Here is a 25,249-nt window from a genome sequence, read left to right as displayed (position 1 = left end):
ACTCCTCACGGTTGTATTTCCACAGACATGATGATTTTCTGAGATAAAACATAGACAAAAGTGCAAGACACAGCGGCAGAGCAGGAATCGGGGGCCATCTTGACCTAAGGTGCATTGCATGTCAAGCCCTACGGAACATTTATCTGGAACATTTGTCATTTCAGTCTATGCACCTGTGCACATGCAATGAAATGACATGAAATATCGTCCCCCCCAGCCCACAGCAGCGCAACACAAAGACAAAAAAAACACCCAAACTACAAGAACACATAAATCCAAACTACAAAAAAACTACAAAAACACATATATCCAACAACCATTCATCCACCCATCCATTAATATATACTAAAAAAATCCACTGTTCAAGAGAACGAACGCCAGGATGACGGTTGGATTGCCGGTCTGCATGGGCTAGCAGTTAGCTTAGCCTGCCCCACGTCCTGTCAGACCGCTCTCGGTGTTCCCTCCTCGGGCGCAGCTCCAAGCAGGACCGTGGTCCCTGGGCCCTACGGACGCAGCAGACCAGGTTCCCCCTAGCAGATCCAACGCCAGCTGTCCCAGCCAGACACCTTCAACACACCTCCCCACAGTTCACACGACGACACCAAAAACACAATGTTAGGGGAGGCTGTCGCCAGACTGCCCTCGGTGTTATCGTAAGGTGACCAGATTTCTCAAATCAAATCCGGGGACATTTCCAGTTTTGAGGTTAAAAAAATCAAATGTTATCATGATGAAATAAAAAAACTGGGACAATTACAGTTTCATTTATTTGACCAATGTATACACATTTAAACAAGAATACTCAGTCATGTATGTTTTCTGCATTTTAATCTAACGTTACAATGTTATGTTTCATATTTTAAAAAAGAATCATGAAAATCGGATTTGAGGTTTTTGAGTTATGGACCCTCAATGGAATCTCTACTCATCATTGTAGTCATTTAGAAAACCAGTCCAGATTACATTATCTGGACTGGTTTTGGCGTGGGAAAATGAAAATGTTTTAGGACAGGGTTACATTGACAATGTTTACAAAGCCTACTCATATAATTTAAACATTCAATCCAAATAGCCTTAAGATAGTATAGCATGACAGTGTCCCTTTAAAAAAACAACACAATATGGTCATGTATTATACACATACATATAATACACAATATTCTTTTCTGTTTGCTCTTCCACTTATCTTGTCAGGAGAGCCAGTCAGTGGTCCTGGTAGTCTGTAATGGATAAGAGTAGAAGAGAACATGAGCACAAAACTGAGAGAATAGGGATTTTAAATGTACCATTAACTAATTTAACCATGCAACAGCATCAGAAAGACTAAACAACAACAACAACATAATGCAACTGTATTGAAATAAAAATAGCCCACATGCTATAACTAGCACTGATAAAATCCACTCATCAGAGGAACATATTCACAGCTTTTGTATAGAAATGCATTAAGGATCAGGTCATTTTCTCCTTCTGTTTCTCTCTCTCTCTCTCTGTCTCTCTCTCTCCCTTACCTAATGTGAATATTTCTTCAGGAGGGCTTTGTTGCTGGCTAGCATCTCCATGAACTCCTGACAAGGGAGGTTGATGTTGTTCTTCACTATTAGCATGGACTTGATGGTCTCAACAGTGAATCTATTTCTGCTGTCTGTCCAAATGTCATTCATGAGGGAGAACATTCTCTACTGGTGCATTACTCCCAGGTAGGCACAGGACAACAGATACACATCTGGCCAGGTTAGTGTGTGGGATTTCGTTTGCTTTAAAGTGAGAGAACACTGTGCTCCATCTCTGAAAGAGAGGTGTCTCATCTTTTCTCCAGTCTTCAAGTGCCCCCCCTTTCAAGAATTCATGCAGAGCAGAGACCTCGTCAAATACTGTATCCTCATCGATGTGGACACTGGGGCACTTTTCTTTCAGTCTTGTGGCTGCCTTCTCAATCTCCTCACGCTGAGGTGTCTTTTTTAAAAGTAGGCAGTTTAAGTCTGAGAGAGAGTCTGCATGCTTTCCCCAAGCCTGTATGTAGTTGACGGCGGTGGTGAAGAATGACTTGGATGTGGTTATAAAGGTGTCTCTCGTCATTGCTCCATTTTCTTCAAGCTCCCTTAGGAGTCTTCTGGCCAGAACTGGGATGAAGTTGTCGTCACGTCGTGCAGTCAATTTTGCCTCTAGGTTTCTCAGAATTGCAGCAGACTCCACAGCACAGCGGTCCTGGCCTTCAAGCAACCTGATTGTGTCACTGAACATGGTCAGGTTTCCATGGGCAAAGGCCAGCCAAAGCTCACTCAGTGGATCTTCAAACATCCTTCGCAGGACAACAGGGCATTTCTCTTCAGAGAGAAAAAAGGATTTCAGTGGTGCATACATTTTCAGCACTCTTTCTAGCGCAGGGAACATAGGCAGCCAGCGAACATTGCTGTGCCCTAATATGTTGTGGTACTCCTGGCCAACAAACTCACAAAAGCTCGAACAGTAAAAATATGAAAATATCCAAATATCTTTGTGAGTAGGTACTCCACATCAATGGGGATGATATCCAAAGTTGTTTTGGTTGCATTATGGATGATGTGGGCAGGACAACCCAAGCCAATCACCTCCTGCTGCAGAGAATCTTTGACTTTGGTGTGGACATTGACCCTCCCTGTCCTATTCAAGCCTCCAAAGTTAGTATTTGTGTTGTCGGCAGAGAATGCCACCACTTTGTTTTCAAGGGTGAACTTTTCTATAGCTACCGAGATCTCAGCTGCAAGTTGCTCTGCCGTTTCTCCTTTAACCTCAACAAAATCAAGCAGTTTCGTTTCTACGGACAGGTTGCCATCATATATTTTGCAGTACCTGACTACTACTGGCAGCAGCTTCATATGTCCATGATTGGATGCATCAGTGGACAGGGACACAAATTCAACCTGGTCTAGGTCCTGTGTTACCATAGTAGTGGACCATGGTGCAAAAACGTTCCACACGCTGGCATCACCTTTGGTCCTAGCACATGAAAACTTTGGCTCAAAGCTTCCTTGTCAGTTGTGCAGTGCAGTCCAGAGAGCGGTAACTATGATTATGCTTCATCGTATGGTATGCCAAGATTCCCTCCTGTACGGCTAAATCCTATTCTCTTTGAGAAGGCTCTACCTTTTTAAAGAAAGTAGTGACAGAGGGCACGCCTGCACTGGCAGTTAGAGAGGCTTTGCGTTTCTTTGTCTGTTGGTGCTCCACCAAAGCAGTTCTCCCACCGCTGCCTATGGAAAATAAGGATTTGCAAAGAGTGCAGTGCGATGAATAAATGGAAACTCTGTTTGTAATTTATCCGTAAAATGACACTTCCTCTTCTTTGAAAGAGCCATCTTGTCAGACTGTCTTCTCTCTCCTTTTTCCTTCCAATAGGCCTATTCTTCTGCTCTCTCCTTCACTGTTCAGTCTTCCCCTATACTAAAACAGAGACATAATCTCATCACAACACATGCTAATCTTGAGCAACAACAATATAACACTGGATGTAATGGTACACATAAATCACGCAAAATCCCAAACGCATGCACCATGGGAAATGCCTGTCATGAAAACACAGAACCACAGGGTGGCGCACTTCACCATAGCCTGCCTGCCTGCCTGCCTGCCTACAATGCAGCCCCATTCATGTGAGCTTGTTCTGTCTGTTGGCTCGAAAAACATAGGCCACGTAGCATCGCTTACATCTTACAAATCAACACATTTTTAGCACAAACAAACAGTGTAAGCTAGGAGTGGTCACACAGTAAGAAAAGTTACATTGGAAATAGCGACTCAAAAGTTGACTAACGTTACCAGCGCAAACCGCACCCACAGTAATTTCACGACTAACGTTAGCTGCTAACGTTAACGTTAGCCGTGAAATTGCGGTTTGAACGTTAGCCTACTTTTGAGTCGCTATTTCCAATGTAACTTTTCTTACTGTGTGCCAGTGTGTGGCCACTCCTAGCATATGTTACACTGTTTGTACTACACTGACTAGCTGAGGGATGTCGAGGGTGAGGGGATGAGGGATGTTGGCACTAACGTTAACTGTTAGCTGAGGGATGTCATGGTTCATGTATGCTAACGGTTAGCCCAACTCACAGTCCCACACAAAATAAAGTTCTTCACACACGTACTTACCGTATAACGCAGTAAATCCAGCCAGGACCAGGTCCCCGAAAATCCTCAAGCCTTGGATCAGTGACAATATAGAAGCCATGGCACGAATGATGAGAGCTCTTCTTTTGATTTCCGCACGCTCTCTGCTTGCTCTGGCTTCACAGTAGCCTAGCAACAGCAGTGCATCGGCAGCAGTGCGACCACCAGCTACCGGTCTCGCGCATAGAGATTAGTAGAGACGACATCTCGTCTCACGTAGCTTGCTCCGCCTCCAAACAGTAGGCGAAGGGTGAGAGACTACATTGTTTCTTTGTTATTATTAATATTGAAACATTAACACACCGTTGTTCTGTGTTCTAGTCTGCGCGCATCAAGACGTATACCATACATAAAATGCTGAAATCGGGGACATTTCCGGGGACAACTTTAGCCGGGGACAGGACGTCCAAAACGGGGACTGTACCCGGAAATCGGGGACGTCTGGTCACCGTATATCGGAACTGCCGGTCTGCATGGGCTAGCAGTTAGCTTAACCTGCCCAGCTTCCACATCCTGTCAGACCGCCCTCGGTATTTCCTCCTTGGACGCAGGGCCGTGGTCCCCGGGCCCACAGGACGCAGCAGACCAAGCTCCCTCAGCCATCACCTCGATCCAGGGTCTCTTGATAACTATTGACCAGTCTGTAATCTTCCATTCTTTTCTAAAGTAGTAGAGAGAGTTGTGTATGAACATCTTTTGACCCATATAGAAGAAAACCATCTATATGAACCTTTTCAATTGACTTTCAGGGCCTGTCACTCCACTGAAACCGCTCTGTCCGGAGTTGTGAACAATATTTTATTAGCTATGGACTCTGATTCCACTTCTGTGCTTCTACTACTGGACCTCAGTGCAGCCTTTGACACCATTGATCACTGTAGACAGAATAAATTGTTATTTTGGTTTCTCTGGCTTAGATCTCTCTTGGCTTAAGTCCTACTTACTGGAAGAACACATTGTGTCTGCTGTAATAATATTACAGCAAATTTCTCTGATGTGAAATATGGTTTACCTCAGGGTTCAGTTCTTGGCCCTCTACTTTTATCTCTTTAGATAGCACATCTTAGCCAAATTATACACAGATATGGAATACATCTCAATTGCTATGCTGATGATACTCAGCTGTATGTGCCTATAAGAGCTGATGATCATACTCAACTGACTAATTTAGAGGCCTGCTTGGCTGTGTGAAAAATTGGATGTCACTAATCTTTCTGCTTTTAAATTCAGATAAAACCGAGATGCTGGTCAAATGTACAATTTAGGGATCCAAGAGGAATATTACTTAATACATGTTCTCTATCACCTTGCATAGTTGACATGCCATCGGTGTATGATGTGTGTGTGTGTGTGTATGTGTGTGTCTGTGTGTGTGAATTAATTGTAAAGTGCTTTGAGTGGCTGATGTAGCTAGAAAAGTGCTATATAAAATGCAACTTGATTGACACAGATGCCAATTTGATCAAGTAACAATAACAATCGACAACTCTGTGATTTCATAGTGTGACAGCCAAAAATATTGGTGTTACGTTTGATCCCAGCCTTTCCTTTGATAAGCACATTAAAAAAAATCACCATAAGTGCCTTTTTTTCACTTAGGTAACATAGCTAAAATTCGGTGTTTCCTGTCCGTGGCTGACGCAGAGACTCTTTATACATGCATTTGTTTCATCCAGACTTGATAACTCTAATGTTCTGTTTTCAGGTCTGCCACATGCTGGTACTAAAAGTCTTCAGATGGTTCAGAATGCTGCAGCTAGAATCCTAACTAAATCTAGGAAATGTGACCATATTACACCGGATCTTGCCTCCCTTCATTGACTTTCTGTCCATGTTAGATCAGACTTCAAGGTGCTTCTGCTGACTTATAAAATCCTAAATGGGCTTGCACCATCTTACCTGTCTGATCCCCTTAAATTGTGCATTCCATCTCGAGCTCATCGCTCTCAAAATACAGGGCTCGTGTGTGTACCCAAAGTTAAAAAGGAGTCAGCTGGTGGCAGGGCCTTTTCCTATCAGGCCCCATTCTTGTGGAATAACCTGCCTGCTGCCATCAGAAAATCAGTCTGTTGAGTCCTTTAAATCCAAACTTAAAACTCATATTTTTGCCTTAGCCTATAATTAGTTGCCATTAAGTTGAGTGCTTCACAACCTGTACTGCATGGCAGGCTGGTTTCTGTCTCAATGAGTTTACCAAGTACTGTTCTGCTGACGAGATTATAGTGTATAGATTATTGACTATGTCAAACTGTTCTCTCACTTCTCTCTGAATGATGTCTTCTCCCTTCACTTTTTCTGTGTGTGAATAGTGTGATGTGAGTCTCCCTTGTGTGCACTTGCAGTCTGTCCTCCTCCCAGGTCAACATGGTGACAATGGTCATCACCTGCACACTGCTTGGCATCCGTCTCATCACATTTATTTTTATATATCTTATAAATCCATATAATTTTGTTATCCTGTTTTAATGTTATATCCTTGTCTCACTGAGATGTGTGACTACATTTATTTTTTTTTTTTTTACATGGTGATGCTGGTCATGTGGCTTGGGTCCTGGGCTGTTCTGGCAGCGTTTGGACACTGCTTGGCATCCTCCTCCTCATATTTTTCATATATTTTATAATTCCATTATAATTCTGTTATCCTCTTTCAATTATTATAGTGTGTAAATTGTGTAAACACAGCATTCATTGCATGTTGTCTGTGTTGGGAGAGAGATCCATCCTCTGTTGCTCTCCCTGAGTTGTCTTCTCCCTTTTAAAGGTTTTTTTTTTAGGGAGTTGTTCCTTTTCCGATACAAGGGTCTAAGGACATGATGTTGTGTTGCTGTAAAGCCCCTTGAGGCAAATTTGTAACATTGACATGACTTGATTTCTTTAATGTGCTTATCAAAGGAAAGGCTGGGATCCAACGTAACACCAAGATGTTTGGCTGCCACACTTAATGAAATCACACAGTTGTAGACTGGTATTGTTACTTGATCAAATTGGTGTCTGTGTCTAGCAGGGCCAATGACCAGCATCTCAGTTTTATATGAAATTAGAAGCAGGAAATTTAGTGACACCCAATTTTTCACAGCAACCAAGCAGGCCTCTAAATTAGACATTTGAGTATGATCATTGGCCCTTATGGACACATACAGCTGAGTATCATGTGCATGGCAATGGAAATTTATTCCATGACTATATAATTTGGCCAGGAGGCGAAATATAAAGAGAGAAAAGTAGAGGGCCAAGAACCGAGCCATATTCAACGTCAGATAATTTCGATGTAAAATAATTATAGCAGACACAATGTGTTCTTCCAGATATGTAGAACTTAATCCAAGAGAGATCTAAGCCAGAGACACCAAAATTACAATTTATTCTGTCTAATAGTATACAGAGATCAAAGTGTCAAAGGCTGCACTGAGGTCCAGCAGTAGAAGCACAGAGGTGGAATCGGAGTCCACAGCAAGTAAAAGATTGTTCACCACTCTGGTAAGAGCAGCTTCAGTGGAGTGACAGACCCTGAAAGCCAATTGAAAAGGTTCACATGTATAGTTTTCTTCTATATGGGTTAAAAGTTGTTGATCCACAACTCTCTCTAGTACTTTAGGAAAGAATGGAAGATTAGAGACTGGTTGATAGTTATTAAAAGACCCTGGATTGAGGTGTGGTTCTTAAGTAGAGGTTTGATCACATCTGTCTTAAAACTGCTCCTCCCTTTAAGAGTCACCACAGCGGATAATCCGTTTCCATCTCTTCCTCTCTTCTGCATCTTCCTCTGTCATTCCAGCCAACTGCATGTGCTCCTGAACCAATTTTTTCCACTTGCCTGACAGCTCCATTTTTAGCATCCTTCTCCTAATATACCCAGCATCTCCTCTGCACATGTCCATATCATCTCAGTCTTGCTTCTCTTGCGTTGTCTCCAAACTGTTCAACCTGAGCTGTCCCTCTAACATACTCATCCCTAATCCTGTCCTTCTCCATCACTACAAATGAAAATCTTAGCATCTTCAGCTCTGCCCCCTCCAGCTCTGCCTCCTGTCTTTTCATCAGTGCCACCGTCTCCAAACCATAGAACTTAGCTGGTCCCACTACCATCTTGCAAAGCTTCCCCTTAACTCTTGCTGGTACCCTTCTGCCGCAAATCACTCCTGACACTCTTCTCAACCCACTCCGCCCTGCCTCACTCTCCTTTTCACCTCTCTTCCACACTCCCCATTACTTTAAACAGTTTACCCCAAGTATTTAATCTCATCCACCTTTGTTACCTGTACTCCTTGCATCCTCACCATTCTGTTGTCCTCCCTCTCATTCATGCATATATATTCTGTCTTGCTCCTACTGACTTTACTTCCTCCTCTCTCCAGAGCATATGTCTACCTCTCCAGGCACTCCTCAACCTGCTCCCTACTCTCAGTACAGGTCACAGTGTCATCTGCGAACATCATAGTCCACAGAGACATCTGCCTGATCCCCTCCATCAACCTATCACCACTGTATTCCCACCTCCACCTTGAATCCATCTGTCATTCCTATCATACACACCACCACTGTCACACTGCCCTCATACATATCCTGCCCCCTTCTCACATCATTTTCTGCGACTTCTGACTTCCTCATACAATACCACAGCACTTCTTCTCTTGGCACCCAATCAAATGCTTTCTCTAAATCCACAGACACAATGTAACTATTTCTGACATGTTCTGTATTTCTCCATCAACCCTGTCAAAGCAAACATCTCATCTGTTGTGTTCTTTTGTGGCATGAAACCTATACTGCTGCTCGCTAATCATCACCTCTCCTCTTAACCTAGCTTCCACTACTCTTTCCCATATCTTAATCAGAGTCATGTTTATTGGCCATGTAGTTCTGCACATACATTGAATTTGGCTCTGGTTTCGTGGCTCTCTGAGTGCTTAACATAGAATAACAACACTAAAACACAATAATCTTCAGATAATCTTCACAAGGACTGCTTTATACAGGCGAAATAAGAATATGCTCTGGCTGATCAACGTTATACCTCTGTAGTTACTACATCTCTGCACATCACCCTTATTCTTGAAAATTGGTACCAGTATGTTTCTTCTCCTCTCCTCAGGCTTCCCCTCACTTTCAAAGAATGTGTCAAAAATCTAGTTAAAAACTCCACAGCCATCTCTCCTAAACTTCTCCGTGCCTCCAGGTGTATGTCAGCTGGATCTTCATAGCTGTCCTCACTTGCTCCTTACTAATACACCACACTTCCTGATTCACTGTGCACACACACATCATCCAACTTCTCTCTCTCTCTCTCTCTCTCTCTCTCTCTCTCTCTCTCTCTCTCTCTCTCTCTCTCTCTCTCTCTCTCTCTCTCTCTCTCTCTGTCATTTTCTTCATTCATCAGACCCTCAAATTACTACTTTCACCTTCTCAACACACTCTCCTCGCTTGTCAGCACATTTCTATCTCTATCCTTCATCACCCTAACCTGCTGCACATCATTCCCAGCTCGGTTCCTCTGTCTAGCCAATCGGTATAAGTCCTTTTCTCCAACCTCTCATACAACTCACCATATGCCATTGCTTTCGCCACCTCTCTTAACTTTACATCACATTTCCTTGTACTCTTGTCTAACAACTTCAGTCAATCTATCACTTTTTTTTGTGATACATTGTCTGAAGCTGTTGGAACAGGATAATGCTATTGACAGAATTTTGTACCACAGATTATACCCAGGGGAAGCTGTACCTAGTTTGTATGGGTTGACTAAGATACATAAACAGGATATGCCATTACGGCCTATAGTTTTCTTGCATCTATTCTTAGCCCATTGGTAGGTAGTAATGAACATCACATTCAGAACACTGGATTTTGTGGGTAAGGTGAGGTACATCATTATGGAGAGGGATGAAACAATGGTCTCTTATGATGTTAAGTCTATTCATGTGTGTTCCTGTTGATAAAGCACTGGAGGTCCATATGAAATTACAAAACGACCCCACCCTTAGCAATAGGACCACCCTTAACACTGACCAATTGTGTCTGCTCCTGAAACTATGTCTTCAGTCCACGTACTTCACATCCAGGGAGCAGTACTATAGGCAGAGGCATGGGTGTGCTATGGGTTCCCCAATCTCACCTGTAGTGGCCAACTTGTATATGGAATAAGTGGAAAAGAGGACTCTAATGTCCTATCCAGGGACACCACCTAGCTATTGGTTCAGATTTGTAGACAACACCTGGGTTAAAATTAAATCTCAGGATGTACCCTATTTCACCAACCATATTAACTCGATGGACATCAAGTTCACCAGGGAAGATGTGAAAAATGACAGGTTAGTTAACATTCTTTGATTTTCTTACCTGGATTAGTGAGCATGCATCAAGACATCCAATGAATGAACTCAACGGTCAGCAACACTGGGGCTCCGCAGGGGACAGTCCTATCTCCTTTCCTTTTCACTCTCTATACCATGAACTTCAACTACCTCACAGAGTCCTGTCCTCTGATGACTCTACTATAGTCGGGCATCAGTAAGGGCAAGGAGGCTGAGTACAGGGCTGTGGTAGGAAACTTTGTCACATGGTTTGAGCGGAACCATCTGCAGCTCAACGTGACTAAGACAAAGGAGCTGGTTGTTGATCTGAGGAGGAACATGGCACCAGTTACTTCTGTCTCCATCCAGGGGGTCAGTGTGGAATACCACAAGTACCTAGGGGTGTATATAGACAATAAACGGTACTGGGCTAAGAACACTACACTAGGCTAAGGACACTACAAGAAGGGACAGAGCCATCTCTACTTTTTGAGGAGGCTGAGGTCCTTCAAAATCTGCCAGACACTGCTCAGGATGTGGTATGAGTCTGTGGTGGCCAGTGCTCTCCTGTTTGCTTTTGTGTGTTTTGGCAGCAGGTTGAGGGTAGTGGATGCAAACAGGCTCAATAAACTGATCCGCAAGGTCAGTGACGTTGTGTGGGTGGAACTGGATTCTCTGGTGGCAGTTTCTGAGAGGAGGACATTGTTGAAATTATGTACCATCACGGACAATGTCTCCCACCCACTCCATGACGTGCTGGTTGGGCACAGGAGTACATTTAGTAATAGACTCATTCTGCCGAAATGCACTACAGAGCGCCACAGGAGGTCATTCCTGCCTGTGGCCATCAAACTTTACAACTCCTCCCTCAGAGTGTCAGATACTTGGAGTTAATGGTCATTGGACTGGCCCTTTGACTTTTTTTTACCCTGTCGGGTTTTGTTTGTGCTGTTTGTTTTGTGCTGCAGTAGTGCAGTGTAGATAGGGTGTTATGTGCATCATGCTTGTTGATGTATTTTGTTCTTATTTCTGTTCATTTTATCTTTTGTTTCTATTTGTTTCTATTTTCCTGTTATCTTGTATCTTGTTAGTTTTTAGTTTTTTTCTTAGTAGAGCTTGAGTGTCTGTAACAGAACCCAATTTTCCCTCGGGGATGAAAAAAGTGTTCTGATTAATCCTTGTGTAGAATTAATAACGGTTCTTGTCTGGCAATGTTCCACACTGAGTATTGGTTTCAATGAATGATCTGTAACTCCCAATTTCTGACTGTTTTGCTTGCAGGAAGCTTCTCTCTGTGTGATAGTTGGTGGATTCCAGCAAAGTATGATTCACAGTTTCCAGCAGTAACGTTGATAATCCAATTTCTCAATAAGAGCAACCTATGTCGATGCGAAGGTTGGGTGAGGAGGCATTTTTCTAATGTGGCTCTTCCCAAAAGAAATATTGTCAATGTGGGTTCTGACTTGGCAAAGTCTGAGTATCTCTGACTTAGAAGTTTAATTTTCTGAGTACAATGCTTGTGATTACTGCAAGCATAAATTGAATGCATATATGAACAACAGTCATAGTGAATTTTATAAATAAGGTACCACTCAAGTACAAAAGTGTTGGTTATACCAAGAATGCAGGAAGATTGGTGCTTAAGCTTTTAAACATCCACATTTTAAGTCCTGCTTGATTTCAAGTAATAGTTTTGAACCTGTTTTTTTTTTTTGACAGCCAATGAGCAGTTGCAAGCTCATAGGCATTTTGGTGGCCAAAAAGACACCAGACAACCCAATAGTAGACCAAGAATGTAGTGCTGTCCTGAATTCACATTACCATCCTTTGGTAAAGAGACAGAATAAAGAAAAAATAAAGGCAGTGGAATGCTGACTGTAAGGCTGTTATTTAAATTGCTATGGTCTATCAGGTGGTTTCTGTGGTGTTCCTAGGGTGATACTTTGTTCAACCAGGTGGTTGCTAAGATGTTATTATGCGGTTGCCGGGCTGTTCTTAGTCTCTCCTAGGTAGTTGCTTTGTTCTAATTGCCAGGGTGTTGCTAGGTGGTTGCTATGGTCTGTCAAATGGTTGTGAAGGCATTGCAACTCTGTTGCTAGGGTGTTGCTAGTTGGTTACTGTGGTCTACCATCTGACTGCTAGAGTATTGCTAGAACAGGGGTGGCAAACCTGCCACTGAGAGCCACATGTCTGCAGGTTGTCATTCCAACCAGACTCCACACAGGTAATTTCACTGACATATTTTTCCTCTTTGGTTGAGGTGTTATTAATCAGTGAAATCACCTGGTATGGAGTCTGGTTGGAATGAAAACCTGCATACACATGGCTCATGGTTAGCCACCTCTCTTTGGTCTACAAGGTGGTCACTAGGGTATTTCTGTGTTATTGGTTGGGTCTGGGAGTGTGGGGGTTACGGGTGGTACAAGAGATGGAGTGTGTGATGTGATGGTAGTGGCAGTGGTCATTGAGAGGCTATGTAGTATTTAATGCAACTTTAAAAGCAAAAACATGTTGAGTTGAAACAGTTTTAGTGTAATACACCTTAAACATTTGCAAACATTCAAAATACTGACCAAATATACCTTAAACATTTGCAAACATTCAAAATACTGACCAATCAGGAAAATGCAACATTGACGAGACATTTTTAAAAAAAATGTTTATTGGCATTTACAATTTTAGTATATATGCACAAATCATGTGAGACATTTCTGCTGTATTACATCTTCCTGAGGACAATAAATCCTATTGTTAAGTACAAGAAAGTCCCCGGATTATGAGTGAGTTCCGTTTTTGAGTCTGTTCGTAGGTTGAATTTGTGCACAAGTCAGAACAGTTACGTACAGTTCACATCTAGCATCAATTAGTCAAATGTTTGTCTTAGTATATAGTATATTAAATGTTATCAGAAACATCATTAATATAATAATGTGGTAATAATAAATGTAACTACAGTAGTGTATAAGTGAGAGAGAATGTGTGTATAGGTATAAAAACAAAAAAACATTTCTTAAACTGCTTAGATAGAAAAGAAAAGATAATTAAAGGTTAACACGTACTCTCGTTCTAATTGATATCTTGCATACCGGAAGGATTTTTGATTAGATTTTGATATATTTTTTTAATCCCTGTTGGGAAATTATGCCCTGCATTTAACCCATCCTAGCTGTTTAGCTAGGAGAGTGGGCAGCCGCCGTGCAGCGCCTGGGGACTAACTCCAGTTTTTCTTGCCATGTCTTGGTCAGGGGCACAGACAGGAGTATTAACCCTAACATGCATGTCTTTTTTGATGGTGGGGGAAATTGGAGCACCCGGAGAAAACCCACCACAGACACGGGGAGAACATTCAAACTCCACACAGAGGATGACCTGGGATGACCCCAAGGTTCGACAACTCCGGAGTTTGAACCCAGGACCTTCTTGCTGTGAGGCAATAGTGCTAACCACAGGGCCACCATCCCACAGGAGCCTTAATTAACAATTAAAATGACTTTATTAATTTGATGATAGGCCTGGTGTTGGAGAGGATCGGCCTTGTGCTGGAGAGTCAGGGATTGATACTGCTACTGGAGAGTCAGGGCCTGATTCTGCTGCTGTAGAGTGAAGGTTAACTTCTGAAGTCAATTTCTTAAATAAACATCAAGGGTGGCTTGAAGAGAGCTTTTCTTTTTCTCATTATAAATGGCCTTGTACCAGCTGAGGCCGTCAGTAACTATCTAGTAAACTTTGCCGAACCTCTCTGCGTTAGGATCTTGCTCCTCTAAGTTTGCTATTACTGCTTCAATGAGACAAACGGCTTCAGCTAACTCCTTCATCAAAAACTTCTTGGGTTCTGGGGTTTCTACGTCCCTGCCTTCTTCCTCAAATGCTATCATTTGCTGCTCCTGCTCCATAAGGTCCTCATTGGTCGATTCTTCGGCATGGGATTCAAGCAAGTCTAAGACATAATCTTCATTGACATCTAACTGCAGTTGATTATTACCAATGTCAACCACAGCTTGCCTGGCTTCGTTGATATCCTCATCTGTAAACTCTTTAAAACCATCTGCGAATTGGGGGCACAACTTGTTCCAGACTCCTTTAGTGTTGGTTTTCTTCACTTCCTCCCAAGAATCTGCAATGTTTTTTATGCCATGTTGTAATTCCTCCAGTACTCATTGCATCATGTTCGGTAGCCCTGACGGCTTGTGAGAAGGTCTGGCATAAATAGTAAGCCTTAAAGGAGGCAATGATTCCCTGATCCATTGGCTGAAGTACTGATGTGGTGTTGGGTGGTAAAAAGATTACCTTTACATTGGGATGAAGTTTGTCTAAAGTGATTGGATGTCCAGGGGCGTTGTCAAGCACAAGGAGAATTTTGAAAGGAATCTTCTTGGCCAAGCAGTAATGTTCAGCAGCAGGAACAAAAAAGTTCAGGAACCAATCTTCAAAGAGAGCTTTTGTTAACCAAGCTTTTGGGTTTGCCTTCTAAATAACAGGAAGTGATAGATGACTCGGCTAAGTGCCCTCGGATCTAGGGGGCGAACACAAGCACAGGTTTAAGCTTGAAAACCCCGGATGCATTACCACTAAGCAATTAACATTAGCCTATCCTTGGACACCTTATGCCCTGGAGCAGTTTTTTTCCTCTTTTGAAGTCCTTTCAGGATTTTTTTTTCCAAAAAAGGCCAGTCTCGCCTACATTAAATAGTTGCTCAGGTAACCTCCCTCCTCAATATGTGTATTTTTTTCAGCATTTCATTAAACTCACAGCACTCACTGCTTCACCTTGCAATGTATTGTGTAAATTTATCCTCCCTTGAACGAACCCCTACTTGGAACAAATTCTTCATCACAAGCACCTTCACTTGCTACACATGCAGCCTTTAAATCACTGAAAAGGCTTCGAGCCTTTTCTTGCACTGAGCCAAGCCTAATAGGAATATTACGCTAATTTTGATCCTCTAACCAAATGACCAATAGCCTTTCCATTTCAATAATTAAACTACTGCGTTGCTTAGTGATAATTGTCACCTTCATTGGGACAGAGCCTTGTTTTTTATAATTGTCCCGATCATTGATCGACTGTAGCCTAACACTTTTCCAATGTTTGCTGGCGTTACACCTCTGAATGCTTTATTATTTCCACTTTTGTTTCAATCGTGATCGTTTTCATTTTCTTCGATGCATCACAATCACTTGCATGAGATTTACGCTTTGAAGCCATGATTACTAGGGTAAACACACAAAAAATGTAATCGAAAACACAACGCTCACAACAACATTTATGCAATCTGACTTAAAATGGTGACGACAGCATGGCATTGTTCTCCTTCGGGCTGACGAACCGAACCTCCTAAAATGCACAGCATTTTTAGCGTTGTGCAAAGAAGTCCGTCCGTTTGTTACTAGGATCCATTGTGTGTAACTCGATTTCAAAAACAAAAAAAAAGGCTTTATGGATATCGGTTAGTAAGTATGGGCATTCGTAAGTTGGGCATTCGTAACCCGGGGACTTCCTGTATACTCACTATGCTATTACATGAAGAACATGTGTATCAACATGCGTCCAAACAGCAGCTGTAAATATGAGCAGCTTTTATAGCCTGTCTGCCAGCATCTAACCTGACTAAGCATGCCCAGGCATGCCTAGTCAACATTTGCATAGCACCTGCACTGAGTGCAGTGTAGGTGCTATGCTATGTAAGTCCTGGGTAAGACGCTAAACTGCAACTACAGGCTGTAGAGGGGTAGCACCTTAACTCAGCAAGGGCCCTTTGGCTAAGGATGACGTCCCTACTGATATATCTGGTCCTCCTGCATGTCTGTATGGTACTTCCCATGGTGCTAAGTCCAGCCAACATATTGGGATAGGAGAAGGGAACTCTGATTTCAGATCCACCTGCTGCCTTGTGGGTTAATGCCTCTTTAGGCAAAGGCTAGGAGAAGGAAACACTCTGACAACAAAGCCACCTGCTGCCTTGTAGGTTGATGCCTCTTTAGGCAAAGGGTAGGAGAAGGTGCCTCTGAATTAAAATCCCCGGGCACAGTCAACCCAGCTGTCAGTACCCGGAAAGGGTAAACCATGGCTGCTCTGCTCAGTCAAATTGACAGCGGTTCCGGCAACCGGCAGATCTGTTTGTCAACTCGGCAGCAGTTCTGGCAAAAAGCAACAGGATTCTTCTGCGGCCATCTCAGCTATGCTGTGCCACCGAACAACAGAAAATCTTGCTAAGGGACACTATAGAGCACCAAATAGTGTCGTCTAGGGTGCAGCCTCACATTTGAATATGAAGATAGTGAATCATTACTATCTTTGTATTAAATTGTGTTTTACTCATTTCGGGTGAAGGCATGTATATACACTGAGTGCATGCCCAGTCATGCTTGGACCGACCAAAACAGCTTGCCTTGTGGGCAATATACCAGTAGTCCTAAAATATGATGGGAAATCACAAAATTGATTAAATCTACAAAACGCGATGTGATAGGAACATTTTAAGGTGATTTTCATGATCGGCAGCCCAAAAGCCATAAAATACACCCAAAGGTGTTCAGGAAGCAAAACCTTTGTTATCCAGTGATTGGAGCTTAAGGCCTGCTTTGACTGCACTGATTGGAGTGTTTATTAGGCTGCAGCTACAGAGGTCGACAAACTTACTGAAACTGACATCTTACATCAGCTTTTGTGAGGATGTCTGTGCCCACTAAAACTTTCTGCACCTTCAATAGCAATAAGGCCTGGTTCACAACAAAACTCAGGCAGCTTCGTCAGGCCAAGGAGGAGGCTTACAGGAGTGGAGATAGGATCCTGTACAATCAAGACAGAAAAAACTGAAAAAGGAGATCAGAGTATCCAATCAAAAAAAGATGTTAGAGTTTATACTCCTGTCTGTGCCCTTGACTGAGGCATGGCAAGACTTACTGGAGTTGGTCCCCGGTTGGTGCACGGCGGCTGCCCACTGGTCCTAGCTACACAGCCAGCATGGGTTAAATGCAGAGCTTAATTTCCCTAAGGGGATCAATAAAGTATCTCAGAATCTCTCAAAAGGGGCTGTACTGAAAAGCTAACAAACAAGTTTTCAGCTAACGATCCTGCATCTGTGTAGAGAGGCCTGCAGGACATCACCAACTACAGGAAACCCTCCCCCACACTGTAGAGAACCTTCAACTAGCTGATGACTTGAATATGCTGCACTGCAGGTTTAATCAGCCCACTTTCACACCCCTCACCTGCTCGAACTCAGACATCACACACCCCTGCCATCGCCTCTCCTTTTCCTCGATTCATATATGTATATATATGTATATATATATATATATATATATATATATATATATATGTGTGTGTGTCCACAGGATGTTGCAATGAAACCTTCGATGTAGAAAAAAGAGCTCAACAATTCTGGAGCAAAGATATATTTTATAGCTCAGTTTAAAGTTGTTAAATGGCAGCACAAGCCTGTTTCGTGCTCAGCGCACTCATCAGCTGCCTACACGGTTACAGCAAATGTCATTAGAACATGCCTATGTTCTATGTGTTGTGTCCAATTACAGGGTGGGGGATGGGCTGAGCTACGGTTAGAACATTGATACATTTGAACTGGGGTAGGGGGATGGGGATATGGTAGGGATGATAGGGGGATCCCCTACTCCAGATCAAATGTATCAATGTTCTAACCGTAACTTGGCCCATCCCCTCAGCCTGTAATTGGATGCCGCACATAGAACGTAGGCAATCGGTATAAATTGTTACATTTGCTGTAACCATGTAGGCAGCTGATGAGTGTGCTGGGCACAAAAAAGGCTTGTTCTGCCATTTAACAACTTTGAGCTATTTTGTATATATATCCTGCTCTCAGGGTCATGGGGATGCTGGAGCCTATCCCAGCAGTCATTGGGTGGCAGAGATGGATGATATATATATATATATATATATGTGTGTGTGTGTGTGTGTGTGTGTGTGTGTGTGTATTTATGTATGTATGTATGTATGTATGTATGTATGTATGTATGTATGTATGTATGTATGTATGTATGTATGTATGTATGTATGTATATATGTATATATATATATAATGTAGGTTTTAATTAAAAAATGTGCAGCCCTCTTCTCTAATGAATAAGTGCTGCCTACATCCCCTTCATTCACAGACCTCTAGAGGACACCTTCCAATCCTTACCAGTTCTCAGGCATATGTGCCATTAATACAAAATACTGTCTGTAGCATCAGCTAGGGAATTTGCTATCATACCATATCTTTAGTATGATTGATTAGCAAAGGGATCATGCATATGCACAAGCTTTACCGATTGCTTTCATCCCAGGCTGTCAGCGTCCGGTGGGCTTGTTATGGGGCAAGGCGAAGGTCTGCTGCTACAGTGGTTGGTACTATTGCCAGAGCTGTCACCAAGACAACACTTTCCTGATCCCGGCACGGCTGATACACAACTGGGACACCAGCAAACACAAGGTGGGAACATACTATAAACATAATAAAATTGTGTGTGTGTGCATATATATATATATATATATATATATATATATATATATATATATATATATATATATATATATATATATATATCTTTGTTTAAAGAAACCCTTAACAGTAGGGAAAGTGCTCAACAATTAAGGAGCAAAATAATCCAGTGAGTCAAGTAAATTATTTATTAGACAGTACAAGCCTGTTTCACGCCATAAGCAATCATCTACTGCCAAGAAAGCTACTTGAGGAAAGGACACACCATCTCGTCATGCACATCACGTGCACAGTGGCCAATAGGGACGAGAGAGATGCAACATTCAAAAATTAGAAAACACATGATCGCTAACGGCGGTTCGACATTCAAAAATTCAAAAACACGTGATCACTAACGGTCCAATGGGGGGCGGGGATCTATGTCTCCAACTGCTGGCCAATTCATTCCTGTTATTCAATGTGAACATTGCTGGTTTGCAAATGATAAAATATTTTTTAGTTAAATATAGACTGCACATTTTACTGCTGGTTGAATATGCTTTGTTCTTTGAGAGAATTTTCCAGGTGGTTGAATAATTAATGTTTCTGTCCACCAATGGCCAAATATAGTAACGGCTTAAAGATATTACATTCTTTAAACAGTTGTTTCTAAAGTTACACATGTGTGTATTAAACCTCTTTTTGAATGTTCCCTCTGTCAGACCGACATATGTCTCTAATTTGCCGATAACTCCTTTCGTCTGGCATTTTCCTTCGAGGGGGCATGAGTCGTTCACATGACAGTTGGAGCTGGTGGAGTCCAGTTGTGATGAAGGTGTCATCAATTTGTTCGTGATTCTTGTGTTGTGGGCCAATATTATTTGTTGAATGTTAGGCAGGCAACTGTAACTAATTTTGATGGTGTTCCTATTGAATATCTTTCTCAGTTGATGGCCCGGGGTAAAACACTTATCCAAAAGTTAAAAAAAAACTGCTTACCGATGTTTGTGGTCATGGTATCGGTATCACTGTAGAGTGGGTTGTACCAGGTGATGTTTCATTTTCTGCTACGTTTGTTGATTTGCTGGCAGTCAGTATTTAATGGTAGGTTGTATTTGAGCTTAAAATTATAACCACTCTTTTGTAATGCATAATGCATCTTGGTATGGGGGTGTAGCTTCATTGAAGATGGACTCAGTAGATGGTAATTTTGAGAGTCTGCTATTAATGCTTTCTGGGATGTTCTTCAAGATAGAGGGTGGGTGGTTGCTTTCTCTATGAACCTACTGCAGTGTGTTGTTGGGCTTAATGTACGGCTTGTATGTGCGGTTCCTAAGGTCCACTGAGATGTCAAGAAAGTCAATTTGTTTTTTGTTTGCTTCAATAATGATTTTTAGCCCATTGTTTGAGAATATTTTGCAGATTGTTTTCTTAGTTTGCTTGACCTCTCTTGATGTTTTGTTACAAATTGCTATCCCATCATCCCTATAGAGTCCAACATTGATGTCTAGGTCTTGTAGTTGAGATATCAAATATACTCCAATTAGTTCACAAGTTTCCGCCCAGTAGAAGCTGCCCATGGTTACATCAAATTTGCTACTACCTTTTTTTCTGCCACAGGTTTCCCTTGTGGTACAAAAGTGATTCCTTCGCCTGGTATATAATGTCTCTGTCTTGCTCGGATATCACTCTGTGTTTTGCTGCAAAATCAATGGCTTTGGATAGTAACCCTTTGCTTATGGAGGGGTAGAACTCGCAGATATCAAAACATTAATTTGCAGTTCTTGTCATCTATTTTCTTAAACCATTCTAACTTGGTCTTACCATTCTAACTTGGTCTGTGTTTTTCCATTGGTTTACGGGGACTTTTTTTTTCAAGATTTGATTGCGTAAAGTTTTGAAAGAAAAACTCAAATACCATGAAGCTGTGTTTTGGAATCTTTACTGAAACATTTGCATAACGACAACGGTACATCTGCTAGTGCATCTGCTAGCCATGGCTACTAACACTCATCACTAGCTCCGCTACTTCTGGGCTTAACGTGAACCAAGAGCGTCCCACACTTAACATAGAGCGCCGCCTTTGTGACCAGAATAAACATTAAAACTAACACCAGAAACATTACTAAACATGTTACAAAGCATGGACATTACAACCCTCCATTCCTTACTTCTTTTTTTTTTTTTTAATTTATTTCTGATTTTTCCCTTTTTTCTCCCAATTTAGTGGCCAATTGATCCCTATTTTAATTCAAACACCCACCCTCGTATTGCATGCGTTCGCCAACTGCAACTCTCCGGCCGGCAGTCTCGAAGGAAAGCGCCTCCCCACTTTCGTGACAAGGCGAATCCAAGCCGAACCACTGTTTTTTCCGACACACACAGAGACGCATTCACATGACGAACACAAGCCGACTCCGCCCCCCTCCCGAAGACAGTGTTGCCAATGATTGCTGCTTCATCGAGTCCGGCCATAGTCGGATCCTTCTTTTTTTTTTAACAATAACTATTAACCAGTCTAACTCAAACTTTCTCTTGCATTATACCTTTTAGTCATTTCACTTTAAAGTCAGTGAGGTATGACGGGGGTCTTCTGTTTACTCTGACTGAGTATCTCTGAACAGGTGACTGTGGTCGAGGGGGGTTAGGGGCTAAGGGCTCTGGGATTTGTTCAGGGTGGATTTCGGTCCAGTCCATGCCATTCAAACCACATTGCTGAGAGTGGTGATTTTCAGCCATTGGGAGGATCTTGAAGTGGGTTGAGTTTCTGGTGATGACATGGTTATTGTGTTTGACTGTCACCATATGGAGCCTTTGATGGCGATGACCCTGCATGGGCGGGGATTGTAAGCAGGGCATAGCTTCCCTTCCTTCTTTTGATGACACAGGACCCTGTCGCCTACTTTCACAGCCAAAGGAGCAGCATGGCGCATCCTGTCAGCATTGTGTTTCATCCTGTTCTTTGCCACTGCATTTGCTTGTTGTAGCTTTGCATCAGCCTGAGACTGGAAGGGAAGAGGAGATTCAGGCAGCTTGATTCTGAGGGGCCTACCGAACAGCACAATCTGCAGGCACCATTCCAGTTGAGTAGTGAGGCGTGGCACGGTAGTTGCGGAGGAATGCATACAGAGTCTGTTTCCATGGGCGACCTTCAACATAGGCAGCATGTATGGTCTTTTCAAGGGTACATATGAAGCAATCAGCTTCAGCATTGGCCTGAGGCCACATCGGAGTTATCTTCCTATGCCTGAAACCCAAGTATGTAGCAAAGTCTGCATTTTCCGAGCTTTGGAAGGTTGGGCCATTGTCAGTTTTGACCTCCAGTGGAATTCCCAGTGTAAAGAATATTTTGTCGAGTTTAGGTATCGTGGCTCTGGCTGACGTGGACTGCAGAATTTCTACCTCTGGATACCTGGAGAATTCATCTATAACCACCAAAAGGTTATCACCAGAAGGGAATGGACCACAGAAGTCCACACTAACTTTTTCCCATGGTAACGATGGTAGCTCAGACATGCGTGGAGGTTCTTGCATGTGATTAGGCACAACAGCCTGGCATGGGATGCAGCCAGCTATCATGGTTTCTACTTCTCTATCAATGCCAGGGAATCAGACTTTCTCTCTGATCAACTTCTTAGTTTTGACCACCCCCTGATGGCCTTCGTGTGCCAGTGACAAGGCCTTGATTTGTAATGAATGAGGGAATACGATCCTTGTGCCTCGTAGCACAGTATCATCTGTAGTGGTCACAGTTAGTTTATCTTTGATTTTCTTGAATGACATTAGAGCAGCAAAATCCACTCCGTCAGCAACATCTTGTTTTTCGGACAGCGACTCTCATGAGCCTTCTTTGATGAGTCGAATGGCTTCGCACAGAGTGGGGTCAGTTTTGGTCGCCTCTTGAATTTCACTGTGTCATTGCCTTAGGGACAGCATTTGCTGTAACAAAGTTGACATATTCTTCCGCTTGTTTTTCATTGTCTGAAATGTCATGAGAGATATGTGATACTCATGCATGGTGGCGTGACATATAGTCTGCTGGGTTGTCCTTACCAGACTTGTAGCGGACTGTGTAGTTGTAAGGCTGCAGACGTAGACTCCAGCGTTCTCTACGAGCAGGTGGCTTGGATTTGGGGTTGTTGAAAACCATTCCAACGGTTTGTGATCACTGATAAGTATAAAGGGTGCTCCATAAAGGTATGTGTGAAAATGTTCACAGCTCCACACAATCGCAAGTGCTTCCCATTCTGTTTGTGAGTATTTTTGTTCAATGGGGGACAGCGCTCTACTTGCATAGCTTATCACTCTAGCTGGTTCATTTGAGCCATTCCTTTGTGCCAACACAGCCCCAAGACTTACTGGACTTGCGTCAACGACCAGTTCAGTTAGTCTGTGTGGGCCAAAGTAGATCATCACAGCATCACTTGTTAGACTTCGTTTCATCTCATTGAGAGACCTCTGGTGCTCTTCCGCCCAGGTCCAACGAACAGTCTTTTTTGTAAGTTCTCTCAGAGGTTGGGTTATTATGGCAAAACCCTTGATGAAACGGGCACTGTAATTTGCCATGCTCAGAAGACTGTGGACTTCAGTGGCATTAGTCGGAGCAGCAGCGCTGTGAAGCGCCTGAACCTTCTTGGGTTCCGGAGAGAATCCTCCATCTGAGAATGTGTATCCAAAGAAGTCCAGAGCGGTTTGTGCGTATGAGCACTTGGCCTTGTTGAGAGTGAGGTTCTTCTCCCTCAGTCACTGAAACGTTTCTCCAAGAGCTTGGTCATGGGCAGCTCTTATTCTTCCAAACACGAATATGTCATCACTTAGGTAGATTACTCCTGGGATGCCATCCAGGGCTTGTTGAATGGCATTTTGGAACACCTCTGCAGCCGATGAAACTCCAAAGCTCAGTCTTTTGTAATGTTGCAGCCCTACATGGGTGGAGAATGTTGTGATATACCGAGAGGATGACTCTAGTTCTAGCTGATGATACCCACTGTTCAAATCTAGCTTTGAGAAGAACCTGGCTCCATTGAGTGATTGTATCACATCATCTACTTTAGGTGTGAGATGTCGTTCTGTCTTCGATGGCCTGATTTGGTATCCTTGTGTCCACCCAAATGCGCACTGCTTCCGGGTCTTTAGGTTTTGGAACAGGAACGATTGGAGAGACACAGGAAGTGGGACCATCCACCTTCTCGATGATGTCAAGGTCCTCTAGACGTTGCAGTTCAGCCTCATTTCGCTTCCTTACATGAAAAGGTACTCTTCTGTGAGGTTGTGCGACAGCAGGGACATCTCTCTTTATGTGCAACTTGACTTGAAAGTCATTCAGTTTTCCAATCCCCTGAAAGAGGTCAGCATACTCAGTGAGGAGATCATCCACTGCCCTCACGTCTGTCTGGTTTGAAGTTCTGGTGGGCTGCTCTGGCTGTTGTGGAGATGTGTGAAGAGCATTGGTGATTTTGATTAGTCCCAGTTGACTGGCAGTGTCATAGCCCAGTAGACTGCCATTACTTCCTTGTAGCACATGGAATGTTGCATTTGTGAAGCACGATTTGGATTTGACCAGGGAGGTGAATTTTCCTAGGGCAGGCAGAGGTGTGTGTGAACCATAAGAAAATATGGGAACCGTGCATTTGGTGAGTGAGGGCTTCTGTCTCAGTCTCTGATAAGTTGTTTCATCGATGATATTCACAGTTGCCCCTGCATCAAGCATCCCTTTTATATTGCAGTCACTAACCTTTATCTTTGCATGTGGGAGATTTGCTTTTGGTTGGGAGACTGTGTAAAGATACTCCTCAGAAGATTCTGTGCCCGCGTTTCTTGTTCCTTGAGATGTGATGCCACTGTTTCAACTGGTGTGTACATAATGCACCTCTTGTCGACCTCTGATGCTCCCTTGTGGCCACTTAGAGCTACAGCATTTTGCGAATGTCCTTTTTTCCCCACACGCGCTGCATGTTTTCCCCAGTGCCGGGCACGGCATTTCATCACGGTGGGGAAAGATACCAGAGCAGTTGTAGCATCTTTTCTTTACAGCTCCCCTCCACACATCTACTGCCAGAGTATCTTCCCTTAGATTAATTTGAGCTGCACTTGTTCCATTGCCGATGCCTGAATCTCCGCAAGTGCCATGGTTCTACCGAGTGAGAGAAGTTCGGTCAACGTAATCTCTGATTTCTGTAGCGCGTGACACCGCAGTTTATTACATGTGCACATTTAAATAATCATAGTTTTGATCTCTCTTTTTACATCAGGAAAGTCGCAAGTTGCTGCTAATTGCCACAGCCTGGTGTGATAGGAGTCGAGTGTTTCCCCTGCTAGCTGCTTGTCTTGTCTGAATTTGTAGGTCTCGTAGGCTATGTTGATTTTAGG

At 42.9% G+C, this 25,249-nt stretch overlaps 1 protein-coding gene across 1 annotated transcript in view; it reads left to right on the top strand.

Annotated features, from left to right (window-relative positions):
* The window catches only part of plekhm3 (pleckstrin homology domain containing, family M, member 3), a 135,872-nt gene that overhangs the window by 23,987 nt on the left and 86,636 nt on the right, over positions 1 to 25,249 (top strand). The window contains exon 3 of the mRNA XM_056289979.1: positions 18,747 to 18,892. Within this exon, the coding sequence (XP_056145954.1) occupies positions 18,747 to 18,892 (146 nt within the window). The remainder of the gene's footprint in view (positions 1 to 18,746; positions 18,893 to 25,249) is intronic.

This window comes from Lampris incognitus, chromosome 11, assembly GCF_029633865.1.
Source record: "Lampris incognitus isolate fLamInc1 chromosome 11, fLamInc1.hap2, whole genome shotgun sequence".
In the NCBI taxonomy this organism is placed as follows: Eukaryota; Metazoa; Chordata; class Actinopteri; order Lampriformes; family Lampridae; genus Lampris; species Lampris incognitus.
Note: the sequence above shows the minus strand (reverse complement) of the source record. Positions and strands in the feature narration are given on the sequence as shown.